Below are 15,168 nucleotides of genomic sequence, written 5' to 3'. Positions count from 1 at the left end.
AGGCTCATAATGAGATGCATCTCCACAGAGGCTGCCAACATCCCCTCATCCCCAGCACCAAGACTTCCCTATTTCTGGAGATGAAAAGGCAGTTGATCCTCAGTCTCTTGCTTCTGAGGAGTTTGCTTTCAGGCTGTGCCCAAGATACACTGTCAGGACTGGTCTCTCTGCACACTGAGATCATATCAGCATTTTAATTTCATGTTTAGTGGGAGCAGACAGATGAGGTACTGCTGGGGCTGTTACCTGGAGCTTGAAGGAGCAAGGACATGACCCACCAGTGCTCTTCTCCCACAGCCCAGGAGGGAGTGTTGGGACTCTGAAAGTTCAAGCATTTCACAGAGGGGTTGCCCACTGAAGTCCAAGTGACTTCAAAGTGCATTTACTTTGCTAATGCTTCACCTTTAAGAGATAATATCATTAGCTCTACATTCTCACAGTTGATGAAACTTTTAAAAAAAGGTTTCTGTAGGCTGTTCTTTCAAAGCCTTTCTGTGCATTCATTAATCCCCAATATAACAAAGGTTTGCAAGTCAATGTTGACATGTATTATGACTTGCTGTGTACTTCTGAGAATTACTTGCATTGAACAGATATATTATTATAACTGCCTGCTGAAGTATTTTTCCTCTTAATTCCCTGTTCCATTATGATATTTAGTATTTATCATTTATAGTGGTCAGCCTGTAGACTGGTGGAGTTCACAGCATGCTTTGTTAAATATATCAATAGATATTCCATTGCTAAAAAACACCATCTTTTCTTAAGAATTTTTTGTTTACCATTTGTCGGTGACCTTATTTATTTTAGATTCATCGAGGAGTGAAGGGCTTTGTTAAGGACCTTCAGGGCAATCCAATAGCAAATGCTACAATTTCTGTGGAGGGGATAAGCCATGATGTAACATCAGGTGAGTGTGGTACCTCAGCGGTGCTTCTCCTTGGCTTAGCAACCTGGAGCCATTTCATATCTTTATAACTGCAGTTTTGAGGGAGAAAAAGTTTGAAACAGGATGGTATGTTGTACCTCAAGGTTGCCTGCAGGATTTAATGAATCCTTTACTTGTGTCTTGCTCTCAGAGTAGTTTTTTTACTTCATGGGTCTCTGGTGTAAATTGGTTCAGGTGCCTCTTAGTTATTAATGCTCTAGTCTGTCTTCTGATTTGTGAAGCAAATAGTGTTTCAGAGCTCTGACAGGATTTAAAGCCCTGAGAACAGTGCTGCCTTCAGTTGGAATGCTAAATTTTAGTCCAAAGGTGTTACATTTTTCACAATGCAGTCATACCTTTTGGTATGTAAATTCTTGACAGATTTCCAATTTACATAACTTCCTTCAGCAAAGCTAAATTCTCTCTGCTGTTTACAATTACGTGACGTTTTTTCAGAAGGGTGATTCTAAAAGATGAAAGCATTGTGTTGGTTGGTGTTGACAGAAAATGACGTGTCACCTCTTCAGTGCTGATGTGCTTTGTTGTAGGAGTGAGTTCAGAAGGTGGCTCTCACAGTGTGCCAACTTTCAGCCTTCCCTGTACACCTATGCTCTCCTGTCCTGAACGACATGTTTTGATTTGCAAAAGATACCAATGAGAGAAACAATGAGTAAATGTCACTGCTTTGTTCCTGAGCTTAATTTATGGTCATTTCCTTGATGATATATCTCACTATATTGAAAGAATATTATGGAACAGGACTGGTAGAATATTCAGTCTCCTCTGATTTGTGTTTGCACGTCACCTGCAAAGAGACCCCCAGCACTTCTGCCAAGCAGGAGAACAGTCTGTGGGAACATGAGTTACCTTCTGTCACTGTAAACAAGGAGGCAAAATGTGGAGAGACTGGAAATAAATTGTCAGGCATAATAAAAAGGGGATAAACTGTGCAAAGAGGTATTTGAGAGAGAGGAGCTCATGCTTCTATGATACAAAAATTGCATCTAATTATATATCTTTTCACATCACTGTGTGTGTGTAAGACTTAAAGTCATGTATTGTCAAAACAGGAATGAAAACAAGTACTTGAATATTAGCACAGTCAAAATGAGGGAGAAATATTCTTTGGCTTTTCTCCTGCTTCTTTATTCATGAGTTGAAATTCTGCTTTGTTCCAGTGACAGAAATTAGAATAGATCCTTGCTGTAGTTCTACAGCAGTTTGGGTTTTTTTTTTTTCATTCTGTTTTATGAAGAGAAAAAGCTGGGAACAAGTGGATTGACTACTCACATTTTTTTTTTGACCATGCAAATAGCAGATATTTAAGTAATTTTTCCCTTTGTACACTGTGTAGCTGCAGATGTGGTGAAAAAGCATTTAAGGCACTAGTACAAAGGGCATGGACAAATCTTCTAAATGGCACTGCTACCTGAACTTTAGAACAGCTCTGCAATCTTTTCTGGAGGTAGAGAAATTGAAATTACTAGCCTGTGACAAATCAGATAATTGTCTACTGCTGGTACAGGGATGATCTGAGTCTTTGTGAAAATGGAATAGGGTCATTTCTAGAGAAGATGATGATGAGTTTTGATTCTGTGACTGGAAAATATAAACTATAATAGTAACAGTGTGGGAGGAGCCTTTCTTTGACCTGAGTGGATCAAGCTTCCATTTCTTTGTTTCTCTGAACCAAAGAAAAAACCCTTGACAATGCCTGGGTACTGAAACATGTGGATAGTGACGCTTCAAGGGTGATACACATGCAATATTCTAGGAAATTATGATTTGTAGCTTTTTCTGTAAAATGAGAAAAGTAGTCCCACTTATTTAAATTTGATGAGAATAAAATGTATTTACACTTGGATTATCAGAACACTGAGGAACATTAAAAATCTGTATCATGTTGCAAACAGAATCTCAGATGCTTGGCAGGGTCTTTACATTGGCTGAGGGGTGCTTCTAAAGTGGAATAATGTCCCATAATGTCCTTTTCTTCAGTGTGATGGAGAGCCTTCAGCCTCAGCAGGCATAATATTTCATGGGGGCTTCAGCACAACTTCAAAATTAAAATTTTTTTTGATTACCTGAAAAGAAGCAATTATTGTATATATATATACACAAACACACACACAGTGCTTTTACTGAAGGAGAAAAGAAGGAAGAAAGAAGGAAGTCAGGCAGTCAAAAAGAAAGCACTGACAGGAGTATAAAAGACTGACATATGAGCTTTTCTTCTTAGCTGTGTAATTAGTCTTATGCATATTTATTTGGGTTCTTTTCTTCTTCTTCACAGCCAAGGATGGTGATTACTGGAGATTGCTTGTGCCTGGAAATTACAAAGTTACGGCCTCAGCACCAGGCTATCTAGCAATAACTAAAAAAGTGGCTGTGCCCTTCAGCCCTGCTGTTGTGGTAAGTGCTCACATGTGTTCATTTATCCTCTAGTATGCATTTAAAAGGTCCCTTTTTCCTTTGTGGTGTGCATGTAAGGAGGAGGTGATTTTTCAGGATATTCCAGAACATGTTAATTTAGAGAGTCTGGAAATTACTCTTCTAGCACTTGATGCACCAGCCACTGAGAGCAATCTCACTGTAAACTCATTTAATCTCTTGGCATTCTTATTTATAATAAAAAGACACAGAGAAGGGAAATATTGAGATAACCTGTTATTGGTACATGTCTGAATAGCCAATGAGAATATTATGGATTATCTTTTAATAGCACAACACAACAAGTAAGAGATGTTGAGGCTTTGGTTTAGACATTTTTAAAATTTGATTTGTGAAATGAATACCTGCTTAGGTTAAAACCAGTGGCCAGCTCTGTGCTGGTAGCAATGAGCCACAGCTTTGCATAGATATCCAGTATGTGAGGTTAATAAGACCTAGACTGCATCTAGGGCCTCAGAAACATTTTTAATTAACTCTCTGAGCAGATGTGGAGGTATTTAAAATAAGTGCTATTTCACTAGTGTGAATCACATGTTAAGATGTACTAAAGGAAGAAGTTTTTAACAGAGAGGGTGATAAAATTCTGGAATGGTCTTCTGCCTGGGGAGGTGGTGGAGTCACCATCCCTGGATGTGTTTAAGAAAAGACTGGCTGTGGCTCTCGGTGCCATGGCTTAGTTGAGGTGTTAGGGCTGGGTTGGACTCGATGATTTTTAAGGTCTCTTCCAACTTAGCCATTTTCTGTGAATTCAGTGAAACTAGCACGTGGTATCTACATTAATGAGCCATGTGTTAGGAAAAGCCTCCTGAGCTTTCCTAACTTTTTGATGGCGTAAAATTGCATACATGTTTTGAAATGCTGGGGGTCTGCAGTGCTGGGTGTTAGCTGAGATTAGCTCAGCTGGTGAGAGAATGGAGTTCATAAGAGTTGGACTTGATGACCCTCGTGGGTCCCTTCCAACTCAGAATATTCTGTGATCTGTGTTGGCAATATGCTGATGATGCTTTTTATAATATGCCATATGATTAATGTGGCTGGCTATTATTCAGTTTTAATTTCATTGGCCCATACTTTCTGAAATTTTTAGTCAAGTCAAATACAAATTGACAGATCTCTGGTTCTTTAGGAAATTTTCTCACCTGTGTGTATTTTTGGATAAGTTACTGTATTAATATACTAGTATTGCACATACTTAAATCAGCTTTGAGACACTTTGGAATAAACCCAGCCTGAACCAGAAGGTACCTGTCTAAGCCCTGTGTTTGTGTTAAGCATCTTCTTTCAATAAATGACTCTTAAAAGCCTAACTATTCTTTATCTCTAAGTCTTACTGATGTTTTTGATTGTTTCTCTCAATCAGGTTGATTTTGAGCTGGAGTCATTGTCTGAAAGAAAAGAAGAGGAAAAAGAAGAGTTGATGGAATGGTGGAAGATGATGTCAGAAACACTAAATTTTTAAATGATGATTTTGGCTTTACAGCTTTTAATCTATTATATGTTGACTTAGTATAATGTACTGTGGAAACTCCCTATATTCTAGATTTTGTGCACTTCACAATAATTAACTTTGAATTTTTCAGTCATCTTTTGATTAATATGATTACAAATAACTACTAGCCTCCTAGGTAGATAAATAAGTTATTAATTTTCTTTCATATTGTTATAGAAAATTTACTCTTCTATAAAAATCAGAAAAAATGAATGAATATGCAGCCTATATGACAGTAAAATTTGTTGTGTACTATTTGCAAGTTCAGAATACGTAGGTTAACACTTGATTTTAAGAAATAAATATGCTGTAGTCGATTACCAATGCTGCCAGAAATATTTGACAGTGCATAGTAGTAGACAGTGCTCTTTACTGAGCTCTATAATGGATGTTATTGAAAAGATTTATAATAACAGTGTGTGGTGAAATAATGTTTTACAAGGATTAAAATTCAGTATAACACTTTGTATGTCTCTGGTGTTGGAGCTATTTAAAGATGTAAGAAACACAAGCTGACTTCATTTTAGTAAGCAGAAAGAATCTGCGTAAACTCTTTACTAAAAGATGGCATAGAATGAATTCAGGAAAAAGCAGAGCTTTTTTCCTTAAACAGTTGATAATGTTTGGCGATCAGGTTTTAATTATTTCTCATTACTTGTTAAACAAATTAGAAATTCTGAGTGGAAGAAGAAGATCCAGTGCATTTCATTTATAGAGGCTGCTCGTGTTTGTTTTACGGCAAGAAAAAAATAATTTCAGGTGAAGTCTGTTTTAATTAAATAATTACCTTTTCAACAATCTTTACTTGTATCAGTGATGTCTAGATAATCAGCTAAGAGTTCATCTTTTCACTGAAGGCTATCAAAATATTACAGTTTAGACAATGAACTGGAAATCTACTGAGATTGTATTTTTAGTGTTGCAAGTCAATAATGGATTTGTTTCAAGCTCTGTTTCTTCTGCTGGCTAGTCTTATCTAAAACTAGAAACAAGACAGATAAGTGAAATTTTTTTCAGTGTGGTGAAATTTTCAGAAAAATATTGAAGGTGATACAAAAGCAACTTTGATTTAAAACAATTATTTTTGGTCCCTTTTTGATTTTTTAAACTTTAATTAACACGCTATAGTATTTTGGCCAAGATGAGTGAAATTTGCAGAGCCAGAGAATACACGTGGACCATAGTAGGTGCAAGTTTGGTGTAATTCTTCGGAAGTGACTCCTGGTATGCTACTTGAGATAAGCTAAGCATCTTGTCTGTTTGAAAGCTTACATATATTGCTAGTCTATTTTAATTCAAGATCAGATATTTGATAGAGATTTCCTTCCTCTGTTTCTTTAATACCACTCTCTGTGTTTTGATTAGCATATTATTTTAGCTGGTGCTCGTTCGGAACCAAGGGTGGACTATCACACTCCTGCTGTAAGTGAAAAATCACATATTCAGGTGCAGGATCCAAATTTACCTCCTTTGGGTATTAAAAAATTTACTGCAAATACTGTTTTCTGAGAATTTTAAACTCTTTATTAAAAATAGCACCTGATCCTTTTAAGGAACAGGCTTAAGGTTTGACACGCAATGGTAAACTGAACAGCAATAAAAAAGCATAAACTTTCTCTCTCTGATGAAGAGTTTGTGATGTGACCTGCAGCTCATTGGGGTTGTAGATGTCTAACTCCAAATTTCAGAGGAAATTTACTTACTCTAAGTCATTATATAGCGATGAGCTTTGATTCTCCATTGCAATGAAAAACCCCAGTGGCAAATAAAGAATCTTATCTGAATGTGTCTTAATAACACCTTGTAGCTAGCTGTGCACAAAAGCATGCATAAAGGATGCCTGGTTACACTGACTTGGATGTCTATGGCAATTTGAAAGGCCAAGATGTGGCACAGAACACAGTCTGTGTCTGTAATGATCTTGTTTTTAATTGAACCAGGTAAAGTTGAAGTAAATGGTATAAAATTGAATTACAACAAGACGTTGCTGTCACATGGGCAAATGGCTACAGGAGTGTAAGCTAATGTAATACGGCAAGTGTATATTTGTACAGAACACCCTGGTCTGCCTCTTCCAAACCTAAGAATTTCAATCCAAATGACACTTCATGATACGATGCCTGTCATGCATCCAGTCTTCCTGTGGCATAGTTAGTGCAGACATTACATCAAAGTGATCTCATAACAGGTTTCTAATCCACACCTGTGTGATGTGTGTGAGATCCCCTGGTGTACTGTTTCATACATTTGCAATTAAATGTGGTGTCCCTTAAGTATCTGTTTGTTGTGCTCTAGATGACTGCTTGCTATTACTGTGTTGAGAAAAGGTTAAAGTGATTAAATGTTACAGCACCAGAACCACTGCCACTGTTCTTGCTCTAGGTAAACATCCTTATGAACAGCGTAGCCAGGACTCTTAATAAATTAATTCATTATGTAGCTTGCTGAGCTGAGCTGTGTTGTAGGACTGTGTATGTTTAATGGAAGATTAAAGTGTTATGTGATGCTGAGCTTTTGGTTAAAAAGACACATGCTGTACTATTGTACAATAAATCTACAGTTTTATTTAAAATGTAAAATGTGTGAGTAATTTGCAGGTTCAAAATGTGACCTCTTTGGCTGTGCATGTCTGCAAAGTGTGCCATAAACATCCTCAGTGGGTGTGTTTGCCAGTTAATTTGATGTTTGAACAGAGACAGGAGACCAGGATTAGTGCTGATATCCCACTGAGAGCCATCCACAGCCCCTCAACTTTGTGCCAGAACATCCTCCTTTTGGAGTACACATCTTTCTGAGCACTTCTCCCATGGAGGCTTTCAAATCAAGTAAGGGACATGAATGAGATGCTCTGCCTCCATGCAGGGTTGGGGGGCACAGGGCATACACTTCTGTATGTCTGTGTGTCTGTCTTACAGTATTTACAAATCTTTTTCTGTATTGATCCTTGGGATTAGAAAGCACACTGTGCAGTGGGTTTGCAAATCTGTGGTACTACACATTCCTTATAACTGCAGGGGTCAGGATTATAGAAAAATAGAAGCCAGTCAAATGAAGTCACTGCATCTGAATTGTGTTGGCCAGCTAGGTTGTGGTGTTCACATCCATGTATGTGAATTCACATACAGCAGCCTTGGCTAGTCCTGAGCTTTAATGACATAATTAAAGTGTAAATTAAAACTGAGGTGGTAGGTTAGATAGGATTGCTACCAGATTTTTCTGAGGTTTTTTTAACAGCTATAACAGGTGTCTTAGGAACAATAACTAGGCCATGAAAGGAAGAGGTTTCAGAGGAGAAAGGTTAGGTGGAGCTGGAATTTAAAGTTAAAAGGTGTCATTCCAATGAGCTGATTTTCTCCCATGTCTGTGTTTAGTTTGTGGAGGCTGTAGAATAGCTGCAGTTTAATGATGGCCTCTCTGAATAGAGCAGCTCTCCAGAGCTTCCCAGTAAACCTGCTCGGCTGGAGGAGTGCCTTGTTTCCTGCTTGTGGTTAGCTCTGGAAATGCAGGACTGAGAAATGCCGCTGCAGTGCTTGCTTTCTACCTTCCTGAACCTTGCAAAATACTTGTTCTGATCAGCTCCTTGCAAGTATTTTATTCCCTGTGTACGTTTCTGTTTGTGTAGAGCTGTGTCTGTTATGAATAATTTACTGCTTGTTAAACTGGCACATTGGTTTGGTTTGGCCGTTGACACAGCCTCTCTTCCATTACTTCTGACTTAGATAATTAAACCCAGAAAACAAAAACACTCAGGAGATTTTCTGAAATCCATGGCATTAAAAAAACCCAAAACAGTGGGTTTGTTTGCCTCTTAGCTTTGAGAGTTCCAAGTGAACTTGCTTCAAGTTTTTGTTCCTAAAGCCTGCTTTAGGGGGAGAAGTGGATGACAACAGAGAAGTTGATGTAATCCTACACATCCAGAGACCAAGGCTTTCAGCAGTATAGCAAGTACTGGAATCAGCAGTATAAAAATGAGATATTTAGAAACAACTGCCGTTTGATTTTATTAACTGTGATAATGGGAGTATATTAACTGAGTTAAATGGCCTCACAATGCTGATCTTTCTTCATCCCTCCTTATTTTACCTCTCTGCCACAGGCACTCTGTTTCAGCAATGACTTAAACAGGTCCATGATTAGGCATCATTTATCACAGTGCTACATTTTCCCTGAATTAGTTGTTAATAATCTATGTTGTTTTATCTTGGTTCTCCTTTCATATTTGGTTAAGCCAGTACAGATTTTTGTAATCACACATCCCTGAGCACAGTGGAAATTGTCAAAGAGAGAAGCTGAAGAATTTGGCTCCTGCATTGGGAATGTAGAGGGAATTTGACATCTGGAAATGCATTGGAAGCACTCTGGTGTTGAGAAATAAGTGGATTTTACAGACCTTTTTTCTAATTATTCTTTAGTAAGGGCTGGATAGGGTTATGTGGCTGTGGGATTCCAGGAGTGCAGTATGTCCAGGTCTTTAGTGTTAAGGTAAAGCTACTCTGGAAAGGTTCCTGATATTACAAGACCTTTAAGCCTGGAATCTGAGTAGTCAGAACCATCTGCTGTCAGGGCTGCTCATTCTGCATGAGCAGTAGTTGTTTTCATCCTTTCTGGGAGAAAGATACAAAATAATAAATAAGAAATTAAGTCTACTTTCACAATGTGCAAAATTGGTTATGGAACTTAAGTTTCATTGCAAGACACAAGGTAGAAATCATGGAGGTGAGCTGGATCAGTTGCAACCTAGTTTGTTTAAGCCTTCGAACTGCTGCTCAGTGAAAGGTAAGGTAAATCTGGGTGCTATTTTTGTTACGTTCACCCATCAAGAATGTGATCAGGGCCCTAATTTAGAGACAAAACACAGAGCTAGATGAATATCTCCCCTGCCAGTAGCATGGCAGCAAAAGAGGGGTCCACAGTGTTGCCAGGCCATGCTGCAATGGGAGAATCCAGTTCATAAGCTCAGCAGAGCATCAGCTCTGCAGTGTGCTGTGGTGCACGTGCTGGTATCCCAGGGTGTAGAAACAACGTCCTTCCCCCGTATTCCAGCACCCCTTGCACAAAAGGTAAATTAAACACATTTCAGGAACTATGGACAACACTCAAGAGAGGACTTGGCTGCCAAGAACAGTACAAAATTACAGTCTGACTTCCCTCCTTTCAGCTCACTAAATATCCGCTCATGTGGCTTTTCTTGGCTGCTTCCAGTCCTCTCGCAGGGTGTGTCAAAAACTAGCCCAGCCTGAGAAGCTCAAGGATCACTTGTTCCAAGACCCATCAGGAGTGGATTACAGGGCTTTCTGGGGTCTACAAAGAGCCCAAGTTTGCCCTTAGAATTACAGAATCACACAATGGTTTGTGTTGGAAGGACCTCAAAGGTCTTGTAATTCCAACCCCTCTGCAATGGGAGGGAACCTTCCACTAGACCAGGTTGCTCCAAATCACATCCAGCCTGGCTTTGAACATTCCAGGGGTGAGGCTGTCAGAGCTTCCTGTCTCCTGTCCACACCGTAATTGGCACAACTGTGAATTTGTTGGGGTGCTGCAGTGTCCTGCTCAGCCAGGTGCCCTGGCATGGCCTGGCATGGTGAATCTTCAGGTCTCCAGAACAGGGGCCCCACCAGGAGCTTGCTTTTGGCCTGTGTGCTTGGGTTTCCTTCAGCAGAACACAGCTGCTGCACTTTCCTGGTGGTATGGAAGGGATGAGCTGGCCTGTGCCTGTGACTCCACACCAGAGTGTGGGAGGCACGCATTAGGACTTGGAAGCTGGGAGCTGTTCCTGGATTCCATAGGTTAGACATGATCAAGACATGGTTTCTGAGAAGTGACTGAAGAAACTCAAATCTGTAAAGGAATATCAGCAAATGTGATGCCACCTACTCTCCCCTTCAGATTCAGGTAATATATTTGAAGGTTTATCATGTTATTCTTATTTATCTCTGTATATGCATATATCAGCATATCTGCTTTGTTTCCTGTTTGGGGAGGGGGGGGATACTTTTCAGTTTAAAGAAGTTTTGGATGAAATACAGAAGCAGCTTTGGGAGCAGGAGTACACTGAAAAACAACTGACTGGCTGGTGCTGCTCAGCATTTATTATTATTTTGTGGGAAAAGAGGGCATTCACTCCAGTCCCAGATCTACTAGGTTTCAATAGACATAAATAAAAGTTTTGGAGGTCCGTATTTGCACACATTTAATGTATAACAACTTAGGGCCCAGAAAGGTCTTACTGCAAAGAAAAGCAGTACTGCAAAGTTTATCTTTTGGATTCACTGTGTGCATACATACATAAGTGTGCGTGGGAGCAAGAGAGCAGGGCAAGAATGCACGTCATCTTCCCTAGGCTATTTTAGTCATTTAGCTGCCCAGAAATCCTTAAAGGCACCTACTCTGTTTGCCATAAAGGGGATGCAGGCTCCTTGTTTTATGAATTGTGTCTAAATTAGACCCCTGTGGCAGGCAGCCTGAACCCCAGGCTGACCCTTGTGTTAGGGGGCTGTGTGCCCCCAAAAGGCAAGGAAGGTTCCCCTGATGGGGGAGAGCCAGGCAGGCACCTCCAAAAGGGGTTGTGGAAGCCTGGGATGCAGCTAGTGCTTACAGGAATGTTTCACAATGCATATCATACAGCTCTGCTGCAGCTGTGACCCTGTCAAACTGTGTGGCTGCCCTGCACTGCCTCTGAGGCACCAGGTGCCCATCATGCCCTGTGCTGGGGCCTTTGTAGATGTAGAGCTGAATCTTTTACTGCATTTCGACCTAAAAATCTTACCAGCTGTTTTAGCAGGGCTTTTGCAAAAGAAACTTCTAAAGGGACTTCTTTTGCCTTCTTCTGGAAACTGAAAGAATGAAAAGAACTACATGAAAAGAAGCTTCTTGTTATACCAGGACATGATAAATGCCCTTCCAAATTAATAGAGATTCTGTCTTCAGCTTTCTGTTTCCACGTACGTCTGACAGGACTCAACATCAGATGCTTGTTAACATATGTGGTAACATGCAAGATGTTAAGCATCTGCAAAATCTTCTGATCATTTTTGTAATGTCTGAAAAGTTAGACATAGCTTGCAGGGAATTTCCACTGAAAAGAAACAAAATTTGGAGGACATCCCAAGTTAAGTCATTCAATATTTGTTTGCCAATGCGCTGGATGGAATTATAAGATGCCAAGATAAATTCAAATTAACATGAAAAATATGCAGTCATATTGGTTGTGGGTTTACATAAGTTGCTGGCACATTATGTTAAGAATTCTCAGATAAATAGTTGCCAGGAAAACAAAGTTCAAATGAAAAAAATAATAATTATATATAATAGATTTGAACAAGTGGCACAGAAGAATGAAATTTTTATTCAGTGAGATTTCTTTTTAACAAAGCACTTAAATATGGAGATGTATTCACAGACTGTTTCCAAAATAATTAATCTCAAACCCCTTATTTAACATTTAAGAAAATTGGAGCCAAGATAAAAATAGAAAACACTATGAATTTCAAAACAAAACAAAACAAAAAAAGAAAAATATAGCAATGAATATTTTTGTACCAAAATAATTAATTTATGATAAAGCTTCCTAGATGCCTTAGATGCCTTTGAAAACTGTGGGTTGAAAAATAATTTTAAAAAATGGCTATTGAAAGGTTAAGAGTAAAATTTTGAAAAACAAACTACTTTGCTTCAACTTGATTCTTTCATCTATAAAAATGAAAATTCAGATTTTTGATATTTTATAGTATAATGTTTACACTTAAAAGCATTTTTACTAGTTTTGTAGTTTTTATTAATGTAGCTGCATAATTGAAACCACAGTCTAGCAAATAAAGCCTGAACAAGATCAAATACTTGGCAGCTGAAAGTAGACAAACTTAGAAGCTGAACTAACGTTCAGTATTTTCTCAGTGAGGCTAATTTACCTATGAGATAGTTCATGCAGTTGTGCAGTAGATTTTTCATCACAATAATTTTTTTTGAAGTAAGACTGTTGTCCTTTTTAAAAGCTGTTTAAATGCTTTTGTGTTCCTTGGCTGAGCTACTTTATTCTTCATGGGGTACGCCCTTTCAGTTGATTGTCCCACCTGGTTTAATTGTTTCCTGGGATTTTAGATAATCACACATCCCTTTGAGCTTCTGCTTCATTAATCTAAGAGCATTTTTAGATTCACTAATTACAGAGTTCTGAAAATTCAGCCTTGGATTCCGTGGGCAGTATTTGTATGCTGTTAAAAATATCTGGGTATTGATTTTCCGTGCTTGCTTTTGAGTTACTTCCCTTACTGTCTGTGATCTGAATGAAGCTGAGTGAGATTTTTTTAGCTTTGATTTTGAGCTGAATTTTCAAACACAACAGAAGCTGCTGAAGTGTTACAGATATGCGTTTGATATTCAGATCAATTAAAATGCTCTGAAGGGCTTTCTCTCCTCCTTCAGTCTTACATGTTTCTTGGTTTTCTTGGAATCATACTATTCCCAGAATTTACTAATTAAAGACTGGCTTGCTTGCATGATATTTTTAATGTTAGCAGCTTCACTCCTATAATATCTAAGAAAATATTTTGTATTGCAAGTCTGCATTCCTCAGAAATACATCTACTTCCATGGGGAGAGATGAGATGTCAAAGCCATACAGTTTTTCTTCCCCATTTCAGTATTTTCTAATTTTTCTTTCTCCATACCCTCATTTTTTCACTCTAAGACCCCCCAAGATGCATTGATGCTAAAATACTGGTGAGACCTGTGCACTGCAAAAGGTGCTGGTTTCCAAGTCAGTAAATGTGAAAGAGGTTACCATGTGATGACATCTATTACCTAAAAGGTGAAACTTAGCTGCTGGTAGTAATAGAAAGTCATAGAGTCACAGAGCATGCACAGCTTTATCATTTCTGTTGAACAACATCATTATTCTGGGCTTTTAGACAGAAATTGTGGAAAGCAATGAGTTCATCTTTTACCAGATTTTCACTCAGGAATCATCCTTCTTGAAGATGGGGTTAGAAAGGTGTGATCATACAATGTAGCTCAGTTCCTCATATTGTTAAATCTCTCATGTTAGACCAAACTATTCCATGACAATTTACAATTTCTTTTAGACAAATGGCTGCTTAGGTGGACACTGTGGGAACCATGAAAAAACACTCACAAAAGTAAAACAAAGACTTCTAAAAGGGTGCAAGGCCCAGCACTTTTCTTGGCATATTACAGTCCATTGTAGTTGATTCTCATGGTTTTATTCAATTTCTCATTTTGCCTTGCAAGGCATATTTTTCCTCCAAGAGAGGATGACCCATGAAATGGCTTTGCTTGACCTACCCTAATCCCCACCACAACAATTTCAATACTTAATAAACTTACTCTTCCAAATAGTTGGAACTGCTGCTTTATTGTTTTATAGTCTTGGATTACGACCTGGATAGTCTTAATCTTAGAATCAAAACCATGCTTGGTAATGAGAGGAAATATCAGGATAAGCTTAATTAACTGTAGGCGAGCAGCTAAGAACACAAACATCCAGGAGCACGTCCAGTGAAAAAACTCTTTCTTGCCTACAGCTGGAGCTGAGACCTGGAAGGCTGTGTGTTTTTGGAGACACTGAATGTACAGTAGAAGGAAAATAACAAAGTCACACCACACTTTGTATTTTAAACCACATAATTTTGTGTCCCTTCTCTGGGCACAACTGTACTATGGATTTTCACACCTGACTAGTTAATCGGTAAGGAGGAGGGGAAGCTTAAAAAGGGGATTCTGTTTGATTTACTCTTCTTTACACTTCTCTGTCAAGTAAGTAACTACAACTCCTTAGCAATATTTCCTCTAATATCAGAGTCACAACTTAAATGCTTGAGATTGGCAGAATCTAAGTGATATATTTTCATTTTAAGTCTTCCAGATATTTTTTCTAGAAATGATGTTGAAACCTTGAAATTTGATTATGCATTGAAACTTTGGGATACTGAGATTAGGCTGAAGGGCCACACTGGCCACCAGCAGCACTGCTGTGGGGACGGTAGCAGAGATGTTCCAAACATACCAGCTGTGAATCTCTGTTCTGCGCAGCCAGGCAGGAACTTGCTGGAATATTTTGAAGCAATAATTCACATTAATATTGCTTATACCAACAGTATAATTTCTACCTCTGTGGAATGTATATGCCCAGAATGATTTGCTTACAATGAGGTTATGAAGAGGCAACGTGAAGAGACACAATGGGAAATAATAGCTGTGTGGAGATGACAGGCCCTATCATACAATCTTTCAGCTCTCATCTGTGTTCAAGTTCAAGGAATGTATCTCAATTATTTTCACATCA

At 38.6% G+C, this 15,168-nt stretch overlaps 1 protein-coding gene across 1 annotated transcript in view; it reads left to right on the top strand.

The window, feature by feature from the left end:
* Positions 1–4,977, top strand: part of CPE (carboxypeptidase E) — a gene marked incomplete at its 5' end in the record, with an annotated part of 54,481 nt that extends 49,504 nt beyond the window's left edge. Inside the window, 3 exons of the mRNA XM_084204598.1 lie at positions 811–910; positions 3,222–3,340; positions 4,740–4,977. Of these exons, the coding sequence (XP_084060724.1) occupies positions 811–910; positions 3,222–3,340; positions 4,740–4,838 (318 nt within the window). The 3' untranslated portion in view covers positions 4,839–4,977. The remainder of the gene's footprint in view (positions 1–810; positions 911–3,221; positions 3,341–4,739) is intronic.
* Between the last annotated feature and the right edge of the window lie 10,191 nt (positions 4,978–15,168).

This window comes from Fringilla coelebs, assembly GCF_963513975.1.
Source record: "Fringilla coelebs genome assembly, chromosome: 4".
NCBI classification, from domain to species: Eukaryota; Metazoa; Chordata; class Aves; order Passeriformes; family Fringillidae; genus Fringilla; species Fringilla coelebs.
The sequence above is the reverse complement of the archived record's forward strand: the minus strand, read 5'-3'. Positions and strand labels throughout refer to the sequence as shown.